General features: G+C 49.1%; 1 protein-coding gene across 7 annotated transcripts; it reads left to right on the top strand.

The window, feature by feature from the left end:
* Positions 1 to 1,620: 1,620 nt before the first annotated feature.
* Positions 1,621 to 15,255, top strand: LOC111836589 (SH2 domain-containing adapter protein F-like). Of its 7 annotated transcripts, XM_023797994.2 has the most exons (9): positions 1,621 to 1,801; positions 2,204 to 2,307; positions 2,552 to 2,705; positions 3,121 to 3,465; positions 5,324 to 5,477; positions 7,355 to 7,564; positions 11,556 to 11,718; positions 11,800 to 11,919; positions 13,964 to 15,255. In XM_023797994.2, exons 3-9 carry the CDS (start codon positions 2,682 to 2,684, stop codon positions 14,148 to 14,150), a joined length of 1,203 nt encoding a protein of 400 aa, XP_023653762.2. In that variant the 5' UTR covers positions 1,621 to 1,801; positions 2,204 to 2,307; positions 2,552 to 2,681; the 3' UTR covers positions 14,151 to 15,255. The 7 variants fall into 7 exon arrangements, with proteins under 7 accessions (XP_023653762.2, XP_023653760.2, XP_023653761.2 ...); XM_023797992.2 differs by having other exon boundaries at positions 1,621 to 2,307; XM_023797993.2 differs by having other exon boundaries at positions 2,204 to 2,705.
* The last annotated feature ends 428 nt before the right edge of the window (positions 15,256 to 15,683 follow it).

The following is a 15,683-nucleotide window of genomic DNA, read 5'->3' on the forward strand; positions in this document are numbered from 1 at the left end:
CCCTTTCACTGTAGTTTCAATACAGATATAAATGTTGTTACACTTAGTGAACTTTTTGCCTGTCATAGTTTTCTGGTTCAATGTATATTGTAGTTTTTTCTCAGTGTGTAGGCAAGACAGGTTCGGAAAAACTCCACTGAAATAAATGAATTACTATACAGTGTGCCAGTGTGCCATGGCCATAAAGACTGTAGTTTTACTCTGCAAATATAATAAATGACATCATCCTCTAAAAGGAGTTGGAAAAAAACTACAAATATGCCCCATATAGGCAAGAATAAAACTACTTTTGGCCCATTTTTTTGTGTACAGAACAGCTCAGTGATTCATGTTCTGTGCAAGAGGAATAGGTCAGTGTAAACTGGGCAGCAAAAACGGCTGCAATTGAAAAATAATTCCTGCTTCTTCCAGATTGTCATTCTGTATAAAGAACGGAGACTTGAATTGCAGCTGAAGTCAGAGGTGTGCCATGATTGCTATTCCTCACCTGCCCCACAAGTACAAGAATATTATTTCAGAAGTTAGTTTTGGAGACCAAACTTCTAATAGTTCGTATAGATGTAGTACTGACAAAGAGCCACGCGGTGGCAGTATAAACCATGATACTGTTCTCTACGGCGATTTCGGAATTGTTTGTAACACCCATTTAGCTGTGATTCAAGTTTTGTTGACGGTTTTCACTTATGCCTTCAGTGAATGGTACAAAAAGTTAGCGGAGTTTTTACTAAAGTATGTGACCTGAGAACAAAATAACACAATAATTGTTTATATTTTCTTTCAGTAAGTACCAGATAGTTAGAGGTTAAGGTCTCCTCTTATTCCAACAACAAAGAAGTAAAACTAGAGCAGTTCTTTGGTTGGTCACTTCCTGCTTTAATATAAACGCATAATTCACCTATTTGTTGAACATTGTTCCAAGTTTCCAAATTAAGAAGTGCTTTCTGTAGGGGTAACTGGAGTGGCTGTGATTGTGTAATGTGTTGTACCCAGGCCTCCTTGTGCTGTGTTTAGTCCGGAACAGTTTGATAATTGGAGGAAGGATTATGGACGCCTTTAGTTTCACACAGAATCACCAGAAAGAGTTATTTTATAGCAGATATATTGCAGAAAGGGGACTAAGGTACAGAGTAAAATACTGATTTAAACAAAACAGAGCAGTAACAGTAAGAAACTAAAAAGGGAACTCCACCTTTAATCACAGCAACATTCCTTCAGGTGTTTCTTCTGCATAAAATTATTAAAATACTTCTGATGTGGATTAGATTTCATCCAGGGTGTTTTTGCATTAATAAAACAATTGATATAATAATAATTAATAATTTAATACCAAAGTCACAGAAGTGCTGAACATGTCATTTTCCATGAGAGGACAAATCACCGCACTTCCGCCAGGGGGCACACTTTAAGTCCGGCCCACTAAAAGGAAGCTCAAATCAAGTATTTAATCGTCGGATTTCTATGCCCCTACATAATAACGCTTCCTATATAATACAAGTATAGAATATCAATGCATAAGGTGGTTATCTACCTTTATATAATCACCAACAAGACCCATCTCAGAAAAGCGACACGAAAACATACACTTAGGACGGGGACATTAAATGTCGGCATGACTAAAAATTAACGAAGCGGGCTGTTTACTCCCCTTTAAGGCGATTGTTCCCAATTCTCTTTCCCATTCGCGATTATCACTCGCTTCCTGGCGGAACTCGCCGATGTCTCACCGCTGCAATCCCGGAGTTGATCGTTTTTCCCATTTCCTATGTAGCGCTTGGAACAAAAACTATGAAGAGCTGAAACGGTGATTTTCGCCCCTTTGTTCGCGTTTTAATCTGAAAAAATACATCGTGCGGAGCAGAAGGCAGCGAACTCTCACCGCGAAGCGACACAATATTCCCTGGATACGAGATTTAAAAAAAATATTTGCATAGGATATATATCAGATCACGGGAATACAAATCGTGTGATTGCATTAACAAATGCTCCGGGAATACTGGTAACAGTGAAGTTCGATATGATAAAAGGATTGTTTGCAATAAATATTCCCAGCCAGATTTGTCTCCTTGAATATTAACCGAGAATGTAATTAAGATGTTGCATATTAATATGTAGCCTTTTTCTTCAAATTGTTGAACTTTTATGAAAATGAGATGCATCTACTTAGTAAGCTAATTCCTTCCGTACTCCACAATGAAATCAACAGGGCTCTCAAAGCACTGCACGTAAACCCCGCAGGACTAACCAGGACACAATTCCCAATGAGGATCAAGCCCGAAAACAGTTAGAGAAAAGGGAGCATCAAAAGAGGTGAACTTTTACATTGAAAAGTATTTTATTAATCGACACATTTACTCTTTGGTGTGTATTAATTACATAGCGTAATTAAAGATACACAGCACATTTAAGTGCTGATGCGCTTGCTGTTTCTTATTCGACTTTTTAAACCACATTTGACTTTACGTACTGAAATTAAATTTACAGCATAGTTTGGATTTGATGAATGATTTGCCCATACATACGAAGCTAAAACAGTATGTTTTAATGTGTCAAGTAATCAGTAAGCTTGAAGTGAACAAGTTGGACTTTTGGTGAATCAACGCACGGAGCAGCTGTCACATCGAGTCAAGTTTGATCTTAACCTACGAAGAAGAAAGATCGAAGCATCTTGGAGAATGTTCTAGATGATGAGAAGACAAGGCGTGCACGTTAGTTAGTTCACTTTGACGAATGTTTTTTTCTCTTCCAAGTACATTTTCCATGGGTAGTTAAGAGTATTGTTGTTTCCCGAAGCCGCAGCCCGCAGATCAAAGCCAGCTTGCGGGGAAAGTGTTGCTCTTGCGGTTCTTCAGATCTCCGAGCTGACTTGCCGCGTCTGTGCGTGTTTGCCTGGCGTGGCCGGATTTCAGAGTGATTCACTATTTAAATCCTACTGTGATGTTTCCCCAAGAAACAGAGGTGTGAATTTTGAAGCCTATTTGATTTACTGCGCTTCTTTCTCGTAAGGCTGGGTTGCTCTGCACTTAAGATTAGGTTAAGTTTAAGCCAGCTACCTTCAAGACTAAGGCAAGAATTTATTCTCTTATCGAGCATTTGTGAACCATATTGAATGTTTTTGTGAAGGAATCCATGGCAAAGTGGCTGAAGGATTATCTGAGTTTCAGCAGCCGGCGAGCCCCACCACAGCCACCTAAGCCAGACTACACGGAGAGCGAGATCCTCAGAGCCTATCGCGCACAGAAGAACCTGGACTTCGAAGATCCGTACGAGGACGCGGAGAACCGAGCCAGGAACGAGTCTGTCATGTCAGACCTGACGCATCACGGCTTAGGCTCCCCGCTCAAGTCTGTCGGTACGGATGTAAAAATGGTGTCGCCTAAACATCGACTCATCAAGGTGGATTCACAGGAGCTGGGTCGCTGCAAAATACTGCTGAGTACCATCTCGTTTGAAGACCCGCCGGAGCCGGTAAGTGTCTGTAGAGATTACCCAGAATTGCTTATTATTCATAATGTACTTTAATTAACGCGCGTTACTCCGCAAACTAGTGTTGGGAGGGACTGCACGTGATCACTTTGTTAACTTTGGCACTGGCCATCGAGCTGGATTTGTGAGCCAATATTGCAACTTCGAGCAAGGTGCTTTAGTAAATTTATAGGGAAAATGAATTCAGGGCATTCATGTGAAAAGGGTACTTAAGAACCGTGGCTGCCGAAACTCCTACTTCGTCATACTACATTTTGCTAGGCCATTTTTTATGCATATGCCTTAATGCCTGGGAAAGAATGAATGAAACTGGTAAAATTGCAGACGGTATGCTTAACATTTCCCACATTTAATGCTCTTCATTCAAGATTTTCATCTCTTTTCTCCGTGGAGAAAGCGGTCGCAGAATGTAACAGTGATCACTTGGGTTGCGGATGCAATTATTTCCGTCGCTGCCTCCTTGCTGCGCAGATGAAGACGGCGACAATCAGACCGGAGACGCGCGGCGTTCGTGTCTCTCCGCTTTACCCTCTGCCCCGTTCAGTCTCGCCACGGGCGGCCCGTGGGACGGGGGATTAGCGAGAGAAGACATGACAGACTCACTCATCATAAGCATCCATCTTCTAACCACTTATCCTGGTCAGGGTTACGTGGGGATTTCAAGCAGTATAACCACCAGGCGGGGGTACAGATGTACATCAGTTTTGTTTTTCTGTATATATCAACAATGTGTGTACATGATGATACAGTGGATTAGGGGATATTCACAGTGCTGAAAGGCATTAAATTATAGCCACGATGGGGTGTAATTTGAGAAGCGAGTACCTGTATGTATGATTAGCCGGTCAGAGACTGAGACTTCTCTAAAGGCTTGGGTCATGCTTCCGCTTGCTGTTAGTGACAAGACTGCCCCCTATCCATCTGCTCGTGCTTCTGGGTCGATGCAGATGGCTTTTGGATACCTGCTTATAGCCCTGTCTCTGCCCCCAGCATGAGGGCACTGAAATAGATGACACCGTCAGCGTTCCTTATAAGGTATGCCAGTCCGGAGTGGAGTTCCCAGCATGCTTTGGGAGGCACTGTGATGAGCAGGTGAAGGAATATGCATGTCTGTTCAGTGGTTTGGACCGACATTATCCAGGAGGGTTAGGAGAAAGCATTCCGATCGTGCTCAAACAGCTACCCAAAGAGTGGAGCCTGCTTTTCAGACACACACACACACACACAAACGCACATACATACGCACACAGAGTCCGCGGTAGCTCTGTGGAATTTTGCGTGCCCCCAACCCCCACACTGCATTCCTCACTGCGGGCCCAGTGGCACTGCCCCAGTGGAGGTGGTGCTAGACCCATGGGGATATCTGCGGGGGGGGGTGCTGAGCTGGGCGTATTAGTCAGGCTCATCTGCGCAGACGTACAGGAATGCTGTAAAAGCGCAGCCATGGCCACAGCCCTGTAGCACACGCCGCCACCCGCGGTCTGGTAATTATTACATCCCCTTTAATGAGGCCAAAGTTTCCGCGCAGAGACGCTGGGCTCGCACAGCCTGGCAGCCGGAGAGGTCTCCGCGTTTAGGGTCTGTTGCAGGCCCCTGACGAGATGCCGTCGGACCGCTTTCGGGAAAGCCAGAGGTCATCCCTTCCAGGCGAGCATGCTGGGTAAAGCGAGGGTGAGATCCGAAGGACGCATTTAGTCACGGCCAGGCGACCGAGGACACGACAACGAAGTGGTGTTTCCTAAAAGCCGGCCGGCGTCCTGCGTTCGTGCGTGTCCCCCGTGCAAGTGCCCGTGTGTCTTCACACTCTCGTGACCGGATCTGTGCCCTGTTGTCGTCCTAGGTGGTCCCGTCGGCACCCCTGGCCAGAGACACGGACTACTCGGACCCGTTTGACGCCCGTCTGGACCTGCGACCCATGAGGCCTGGGATGGAGCTAGTCCCGACCGAAAACAACGGTTACATGGAGCCGTATGAGGCCCAGAGGGTCATTGCCGGTATGGCACTGTCTGGCTTCTCTCTCAGCATTAATTGTTATTGCCAGGAACAGTGGTACCGAAATAGGCGCTGTTCCCTCTTCCAGCCTGCAGAGCGGCGCTCAATGCACTGTGACGTGCTGCCCGCCAACTCTGATTGTCTCCACGTCCCTCTGTGTCCCCTGTGCAATTTTTTTTATCTCTCTCTCTCTGTCTCTCACACTCTCCATCCCTCTCACTTTCCCCGTCTCTCGAAGCCTGAATGTCGCACTTTTTTTTTTTCTCTCCATTTGATGTTCTGGTCTGAAACTCCACACCAGTACCCCCTGCCAACTTCTTCCTTAATTATCACCTCATCCCTCATCCTCCATAGCGGGGAGGCTGCGGCCATGGTGAGATGTACTGGATGGGAGAGTGAGCTTGTTTCCTCTCTGCCGCCCAGTTGCAGTTTGCTGCCTTTCATTCTGTTCCACCCTCGTCTGTTGCCCTCAGACGTTAAATTGGGGCAGGAGGCTTGGGTTTGCAGGCTGAATGACTGGTGGGTCCTTTTAGGAGACCGTCGCAGACGTATCGACTGACCGATGAGTGCGTGTGTGGCGCTATAATTGCATGCTGGGAAATTTTGGGAGACATCAGGGAACGCAGGTGTCTGACCCCCTTAATGCCCTGATTCCTTCTGCCTTCCATTTTTAACTCCTATCGGTAGAATATGGTTCCATCACAATTTTCCAGCATCCATCCTCCGCTTCATGGGCTTCTTGAGTGCTGTTCCTCTATTTCTGTACATAGAAATCCTACACACACCCCCCACTCCCACCTCAGGGTCTGTCCTTGGGGGGGGGGGGGTTTCTCATCACCATGGAGACAGCAGGGGCACCCGCCAGCAAAGTGTCATCTGAAGGTTAAAGTTTCCCCAGTTCCTTTCCTCCTTCCGTTTGCCGCTCTCTGCGGTGATTTATCCTCGGTCCCTAAGTGCTGCTGTTGTCACTAAATTGTAGTTTCATCCTCATTTTGTAACACTGGCACTGAAACACTCGGCAGCTGTAACTAACTGCACTGGGTAACTGCGCGTCCATTTGAAGCTCACCATTAGCTTCGGCTAAATGGATTTTGTGTCCAACAATTTGACGCAGGCATTGATCTCCAGCTTCTCTCTTGGTGTTTTGGGGGGATTGTTAGAGCTCCTGTGTTCTGCATTATATGAGCAGTATCGATGGCAGCCATTCTGAGTCCTAACCATACTTCTGGGTAACCCCCCAATTGCTTTGGGGTCTGACTGACCCTCCCTCTTCAATTACACACCACTTTGGATAAAAGCAAGTGTAACCAAATGTAAGCGTTACTAGGTTGAAACAATTCATTGAATATGATTTCATGAACTTGATTAATAAATATCGATTCGTATCATTGAATGATAACGATATGCCAAAATGCTGCAAAATCTGTGAAAAAATTCTCACACCAAGCAATCTAGATCAGGACTCTTCTAATCTGGCCCTCGATTCCAAATCCAGGCCTTATTTTCAGTTCTCCCAGGTAGTTAGTTTAATAATTACTGATTCTGATTGGTCAGAGGCTTCACACCTGACTCACAGGTAAAGGAAGGCTGGAAAATCAGCAGGACCTGGCCAATGAGGACCGTGATTTGAAGAATCCTAATATAGAGACTGACCTTAGTAGAGAGTAGAGAGCAATACATTACAGTAGATCTTACGTAGTTCAGTACATCTATGTTCATACATTTTCAGAGAGTAAGCTGCCATCCCATCCTGAGCCGATATTAGCATTAGCATTAGCGTGCATAATATGCAAAATTACCAGTGCATTTTGTATCGGGATATTCACAAACCCATGTTTGCATCCTCTCTATCCTGTCCCTCGCCTTCTCACCGTGTCAGAGCTGCAGCGGGGCGTGGAACGGCAGAAGGGCGTGCCGCAGCTTTACGACACGCCGTATGAGGAGCGGGTGCGTGGGCGGAGCCTGGGCCGCCTCGGGGTCCTCGACGGAGGCAGGGAGAGCCGCCTGCCTCGAGACGATGAGCGGCCGGCAGATGAGTACGACCAGCCCTGGGAGTGGAAGAAGGACAACATCTCCAAGGCCTTCGCAGGTACTGCCCTAGCCACGCCCCCTCAGCTTCACTGCATGGCCACACCTCTTCGGTTACTCTACTTAGCCACTCCCCCTCAATTTCACTGCTTGGTCTCGCTCCCTCGTTACTTTCACTGTTTGGCCTCACCACACATATTCACCGCTTGGCCACACCCCCTTGTCAGTTTCACTGCTTGGCCACACCCCCTTGTCAGTTTTACTGCTTGGCCACACCCCCTTGTCAGTTTCACTGCTTGGCCACACCCCCGTGTCAGTGTCACTGCTTGGCCACGCCCCCTTGTCAGTTTCACTGCTTGGCCACGCCCCCTGGCCTTTCCATAATTCTTGAATTTCACGCATAGTGTAATAGATGTTGTACCTCTGTGAACTTCTGGGTGACTGTGATGAATATGTTTCTGTGGCCTGATTGGCTGTTAGTTGGTAGGTAATGTAAAAATGCTATACTGCCCTACAAAGGCAGAACACAGTAACTACACTGACACTGAACCTGTACCCTAAATGTAATATTCATACACTCTTTTCTATAAAACCAAGCACAGTTGAACTGAGCTTTTGCCAAGAGATAAAACAGAGCCTAAAAGAATCGATTTCTGTCACCATTCAGTTTTGATAAAAAATATGCAGTTACTGTTTTATCTTTCTTTGGACAGAACAGGAGAGGGGGGGCAGTGGGTGTAGCACATGGGTCTGACAGCGAGAACTGATTGGCTAATACCCCCCAGGTGACTCTCTCTCCTTTGATTGGCTGACAGACCCTGGCAGCAATGGTGTGTGTGTATTGGCATGAACAGAGTGTCTGTGTCACGTTGTGTAGGTAGTGATGACTTTTTTATACAGTCACATTCCTGTTGTTTGACGAGAGAGAGGTGGTACGGAATCACGGTCTGATGGTTTGTCCTGCAGTGCATGCTGGGATCCTACGGCAGGCTCGGCCACGAGAGCCACCTGTGATTATTTCGGGGGGAACAGGAGAACAGTGCCCTCCCACCGAGGCATAATCCCCCGGCCCGCCGGTCTGCCTTGTCGCCGTCTCTCGCAGGCACGCGTCACGCGTCTTGTCACAGTCTGCTGAGGTGTTTTTCCTAACATCTGTCCCCCCTCCCCCACAGTGACGGTAATCATCACTGTGTGCCCAGAGGTGGCGGTGCGGGGGGTGGGGGGAGGCACACGCACGCATGGTTGGGCAGTCTGACATGCTAAAAGAAAAATAATAATAAATGTGTGTGGAGTTCGCGTGCACAGCGGTGGGAGGCGTGTGTGTTCAGATCAGGCCCTTGTGTTCCGGAGACGGATCTGGCATTCCTGCTGGCCGCCTAATGTTCCGGGAGAGGAGCACAGTGCCGCCACAGACGCATCCCGCACACGAACAAAGACCAGATTTCCTTTGTCTTTACGCGCGCCAAAAAAAAATAAGCTCTTTGCAAGGTGCTGCTTATTTTTAGTGCAAAGCCACAAAGCCTGTCAGGGGAGAGCCTATAAAACCAGTACAGCCCCCCCAGCCACCGACCACACCCCCCCCCCGGGGTATTACACCCAGCACCTGGGGGCTGCCCTCCTCCTGCATTCCTGATGTTCCCAACTGCCACGTTCATATAAACACCTGAGACGACTCGTCTGCACCCAGATAGATGCGACGCTCTTTGTGTGGCCGTGTGCTTTATGCCGGTGTGGCACTTCTGCATGTGTGAGGTGTGAGGATCTGTGGGTGGGGTGTTAGTGTGTGTGAGAGAGAGGGGGGGGGGGGGAGGAAGGGAGAGAGAGAGGGAAGGAGAGGGAGATTACTCCTCTGACAGCTTGCCTGCCATTCTCAGTCCCTGGGGTCCTGGTGACCTGCCTCCGTGTGTCGGCGAGGTCGGGCAGCTTGGGCAGGTACATAATGGACGGTTGGGGGGGTGGCTGGGGGAGGGGGGCGATGCCGATGAGCTCTCGGTCTTTTCGCTTTTCCTGTGGCGCTGAGCGGCAGCCCGGCCGAGGATCCGGCTTCGCTCCCGTGGCGTCGTCAGGAGGGCCGTTATCTGTGCAGCTGGTGACGCTGCAGTCAGACGCCTGCTCATCAGCACGAGTAGCGGAGACGGATGCGGAGATAACGGGGGGAAATTGCCGATAAATGTCAGGATGCACGTTTTGATGAGTTTGGCCCGTCGGCACGGTGCCGGGACGCTCACTTTTGGGTTGTGGCGGGGGGGGGGGTTGAGGGGCCAGCTGCTGCCTCGCTAACGACACGGGGCTCTGAACACGGTCACAGGGCGTCATTAGCTGCCCTCGTTAGTACAAACGGCCGGTTCGGTGTTCAGTAGCTCGCATCCGTATGCGCCACTGCTCTGGGGGGGTGTCGTTTAATCTACGCAATGAGGCCCGAATCTCCGCATGCAAGGGGTCGCAATTAATGGAACGTGCCGGAATCGCAAACCATTAAGGTTAGAATCGCGTCGGAAAGATGTTTAATTTATGTTTAAAAGCCGTAACAGCCGGGACTGATGCTGAGAGTGTTATGAGGTTATGGGGGTGAGGAGTCACTCGCGCTCTGGGGGGGCGTGTGTGCGTGTGCTGACAGGTGTGACAGCTGCTCGTGTCACGAGGGAACCACGGAAGATCACATGAAAGGCGCGGACTGAGCTGAACCACACGCACAAACCCACACATTTAACTGATTTTTTTTTTTAAACCATTTTTAACAGCTGAATAATTTATTGGAGTTGTGTGGGTTAACCGTCCTATTCAGTGCTACAGTAGTACGGCTCCCAGGCACTTGGGCTGGTTTAGCTGGTTAAAAGCTAGTTACTACCATGAATGTTGCTGTACCCATGGTCTGAGATATACCATGAAATACCTTATATTAATGTAGTGGATCCTTTTACCCAAAATGATGTAGTGTTAAAAGAAGGGTCAGTTTAAGGGCCCAATGGTGAAATTACTCTGCTGACCTTGGGATTCGAACCAACGACCTTCTGTTCACTGAGCCGCACACCATGCCCAATAAGCGTCATAACGTGTTCTGCATGTCCACGTTAGATGTGGGGGGGGGGTCAGTTTAAAGGTGGAACGCACGCGGTCCCCAGATGGACCTATTGCGCTGAGCCGTGGATCAAGGCCCCCCCAGGGAGGCTCCAGGCCCCACTCGCTAATTACCCGGAGGCTCCTGGGGCCACGTCCCGCAGTCTTGTCTTGCTAATCGGCAGTGCAGGCGGCTTGACGCCCCGTACCTGGGGTGCTGGGGGTTTGCAGGACTGTGAAGACGTGAGTCCTGCTGGCGGCTCGTTCTCCTCTCGGCCCGAATCCCCCCCCCCCCCGAGGGGCTTCCCGGTCTTCAAGGAGCGTCTTTTAAGACAAATCTAAACAAAGCCCCCGCCCTTAGGAGCAGCACCTTTTTCCTTTGTTTCCGCTGCTGTGTTTTTGTTCTTCGGCGGCTGAAGCCGCCGCTGGCGTTCGCTGCCCCCCCCCCCGCAGCCTGGGGGCTGATTTCCTTCACTGCTTAATGGCCTTTCCACATTGTCTCCTGTATCTCTTGTCCCTTTTCTCCTCTCAAGCCTTCCCCCCCCCCCTGCCCCCCGCCGTTCCTCCAATGATGTGGAAAACAAGGTGACCTCAGACTCTGCAGTGGGGCCCCTACCTGCTCCCCCCCGCCCCCCGCCCCCCGCCTGGCTCTCTGAACAGTCACAGTCTTAACAAGGCGCGCTGGGTCATGGCCAAACTGGAGTGCTGCCCTTTAATGACCCCGTCCAAGCTCGCCCCTCCCTGGCCTTCCCATAATCCCCTGCAGCATCCACTTTCCATGTCTTTGCTGCATGTGCGTTTTGAAGCCGCTCACCCTGGGGTTGTGGATACTGGGCCAGTTTTATTGCTGTTGTGTTGTTTGTCTACATATTTCTCCCCTCCCCAGATACCTCCTCCTGTCCCACATTCTGCCCTCCCTCCCGTCTCTCTGCCAAGACTCTCTCGCTAATCTCTCGCACCTTCTCCTTTTTCACCCTCTCTCTCTCCGTCTCCAGTGCAGTTTGACGGGGGCGACTGGGAGCGGCCCTCGCTGCAGGCAGAACGCCCCCGGCCCCCCAGGCACGGCACAGCACTCGGGGGGGACCCCAAGTACCGCAAGAATCCCCCGGTGCCTCTGGGCGAGCGAGTGGACCCTACCTTGCCGTTGGAGAAGCAAATGTATGTGATCGTCACCCCCCCCCCTCGCCACATGATGAGTGGATTCTGAGGCTGACTGATGAATGTCGAACCCCCCCCCAGATGGTACCATGGAGCCCTGAGTCGCTCTGAGGCCGAGGCCCTCCTCACTCTGTGCAAGGAGTGCAGCTACCTGGTTAGGAACAGTCAGACGAGCCGCTTGGATTATTCGCTCTCCCTCAGGTATGTTCTGCCCCCCCCCTCCTTCCCCCCTTCTCTCGGCACTGTTGTGAGGACATGAAGGCGAAGCATATGTTTGAAGGTTAAACGTCAAGGGCCAGTGTGTGGTTTAGCGGGTTTTGGATTCTGTGCCTGTAATCAGAAGGTTGTCAGTTCGAATCCCCGAGTCGTCTCGTTGATTTTACATTTGGGCCCTTGGGCGACGCCCTTAATTGCTCCAAGGACTGCTCAACCCCGTCTTCTTAAAAATGTTCGTCACTTTCGGATAATATAGTAAATGTACAAAAAGATGTTAAATGATGTAAACGTTGCTCTCCGAGGTCCTCGTACCGCCTGCTCTTGCGGCTGCCTTGTCCACTGTCCCCTGCTGGTACTGTCAGTATGGGTTCACGGCTCCCCTGTGCATCGGTGACCTTTCTGTGATGCGGCCCTCCTCAACTGCCAAGACAAATACTGGCCAGCCCTGTCGCCAAGCCGTGGTGCCCCGTGTCACCTGTGGATAAAAAGGAAAGGAATGCTGGGAGTGTCAGCGTCCCAATCCCCCCGCAAATGGCCCGGGGCCGGCCTGCAGTGTCGCGCCCTGAGGCCTAATCGGCACCGAGGACACAATCATGGCAGTCCGTTCACCCAAGTGAATTTTCCACCAATTTGTCTGACCCATTTTCCTCTAACCTATTTCTTCCGTAGCCTTTTTGTCATTTGTGTGGGGGTGCGGGAGGGGGATTGAGCCCCACGCGTAATGGCCGAGGCATATCAAAGGCACGCTTGGTCTGCGTTTTACCCACCACCGAACAAAAGGTGGTGGAAAATCTTTGTCGCTGCACCATTGGCTGCCTTTGTCTGCTGCCAATGAGTTCTCGAAGGTGTGCTGCGTTTCACGTGTCGGGGGGGGGGGACACACGGTAGAGACGGGCTCTGTTCGCCGTAATGACTGACTGCAGCCGGCCAATTAGAGTCCTATTCTCTCACTCGCTATAATTAGAACAACAGCTGGGCAGCGATCACTTAAAGGGGAAGTGCACGCCCATCCGGCTGCACGCGCGCTTCCTCACTTTCCCTCACTGTTGTTTGCTGTTTTGTTTGGCCTCTCGCTGTGCTTTCGTTTAATTCTTCTGCTTTCGGCTGTTACCCCCTCTTTCTGTTTCTGTGCTGATAGAACGTCCGCGCGCGTGCCTTAACGTTGTGGCCGGTTCCGTGATACAGGGCTACTCGCTGAGTGAATGACAGTTCTGTAGCTGTCGTCGGTGATGAGATGCCCTTATCCATTTTCGTCGCTGCCTTGTTTAAATTCTGTGCCGGCTGTCCTCACCCCTTCCCTTCGCTCTTTCTGCGATCGCGTGACCTTAGCAATGCAAACGGAGCCTGGAGCTCTGTCCAAAAGCTGGGACTCATTCCTGCTTAATTTCCATTTCCATCCGTCGTGCATGTTAATGCGAGTGAGCCGTATGTTATATGTACATAGGCAGGTCATTGTGTGATGTTTGCCTCTGTGTGTCTGCGTGGGTTTGTATTTATCACATTGTGGGGACCAGATGTCCCCACGATGTAGTGAAACCAGTTACGTTTTAGCTTGTGTGTCTCCACAATATACACCACAATTTAATAAAAATCTGTTAATCCAGTAAAAAACTAAAAAAGCCAATAGGCTTGTATTTGTCTTCTATTGTAGGGGTATTGATAGGAATATATGAACTCTGTGTGTGTGTGTGTGTGTGTGTGTGTGTGTGTGTGTGTGCGTGTGCCTGTTTGTTGGGCTGTCTCTCTGTATCTGAAATGACTGCTAACGGCTTCTTTGTAACATCCACACCCTGTATCTGTGCAGAACCGAGCCCCGAGTTTGACAAGACAGGGCTGCGCTTTTCAGTCATGTGTATGAATGTGTCTGAGAGTCTCCATGTATTTTTAATAAACCCCGAGCATGATTCCAGGTGGCTATCGGTGCACTTCTGCTGAGAGAGGCACAAGGCTGCAAGTGTGAGAGCTGGAGGAATGTGTGTTATTAAAACAGGGGTCTAAAGGTCAGTCTCTGCTTTGTTTCATTCTGTAGGAGCTGCCAAGGATTTATGCACATGAAATTCACTTTGTCCAAGGAGGGCAAGTACATTCTGGGTCAGAACAGCCCACCCTTCAACACCATCCCGGAGGTGATCCACTACTACACCACCCATAAGCTGCCCATCCGCGGAGCTGAGCACCTCTCCCTCCTCTTCCCCGTCATGGTGCAGACCCTCTGACCGCTTCAGGGTGCTGGGCGCCAGCTGTGTCTGCTCACGGGAATTTTACTTGCATAAAAATGTTTTGCGGACAGAATGAAAAATGACTGGTTCAGAGAGATAACCAATCAGATTGTAGAGGGGGTGGGTCCAAGCAGCTAGAGGAGGCAGGACCAACCAATCAGATGTCTTGGTCCTTCCTCTTCTAGTTCTAGCTGCTTGTTCCCACCTCCTCTACAAACTGATTCAGAACATCTTTCTGTAAGTAAAACTCCCATGAGTGATGTGATTGGCATTCAGGATGGGCTGTAACCATTACGGATTTTTATGATTTTTTTTATTCATGGATAAGGCAGGGAGAGTAACCTCCCTCCTTGTTCTGAGTGCCAAAGTCCGGTGGATCTTTGATGTCATATCATAGCGGGCTGTGAAGTGATTATCCAACATATAAACAAACACTGGACCTTGACCAGAGACTAGAGCCAAACCGCCTACTATTTTGCGGGCGCTGGTAGCTGATTCCAGGTCAGCTCCCGGAGGCGGTCCCAAGAAGTTTATTGGGTCACGCAGACTCTGTTTCGACTGGGTGACTCTTTTTGTTTTTCTTTTTCACCTGACGTCAGATTGTCTGTTCGGTTTGACTTGCTGCTGCTGTCCAGCAAACCGTGTTCGTTTTTTTGCCCACTGAGATTAATCAGCATAATCGCTTTGCTCCAGTCTTGTTGATCTTGTTGATCATACACACTGCATACGTTTTCTGTACCTTATGATGCCACGGATCCCACTACACAGAATGTCAAACTACACGCTTCCTGGTTCTGCCAAGCTCTTTGTCAATTTCCTGTCCATCATTCGGTCAGGATTTTGTCCTGCCAGATGAACATTGCTGTGTTTTAATTTCCAGTTTGCAAACATTTCTCCCCAGTTCAGTGTTTCACAGTTTAATATTAAATGTCATTCATCATTGTCATTTATAATAACAATGATACTGATAATAGTGAATAGATTTAAGTTATTTGTTGGTACTTAATCTGGACTAAGTGATTAATAAAACCTTTCTTACCAGTATTATGTCCTTTTTCTGACAGCAGCAAACGACTGTATTAAAGTAATTCTGTTACTGTAACTGCATTGTTGTCTTCAGTGGCGTCTGTTAGCGGCTTGACTCAGCTGTGAAATTGTGCGCAAGCTACACAGGGCAGAAACGTTGCTGTATTGGCAGCCAAAAGTGATTTGCTTAAGTACAATTCTACACACATTTCAACAGTATAAATTTGAAAACGCACTTTAAAATTTTTCAAAAACATGTTTTCTGAAGTGCCCTGGGCGAACCCACGCAAGGCAAAAAAATGTACAAACTCAACTTGACGACAGGTAACAGGACCACGCCTGGTTGCCACGGCAGCAGGACACGGGGCCAAACCAAGCAGTGTGTGCCCGATGGGTGGGTCTCTCAAAAAACTTCCTCTTCATCAAAGGCAATGGCTTTTACTGTTGAGGCATTAAACGGCGTCTTGATGGGACTTCGTGTGAGCTGTGCCCTTAGCGCCGTGG

Source organism: Paramormyrops kingsleyae, chromosome 21 (assembly GCF_048594095.1).
Source record: "Paramormyrops kingsleyae isolate MSU_618 chromosome 21, PKINGS_0.4, whole genome shotgun sequence".
Taxonomy (NCBI): Eukaryota; Metazoa; Chordata; class Actinopteri; order Osteoglossiformes; family Mormyridae; genus Paramormyrops; species Paramormyrops kingsleyae.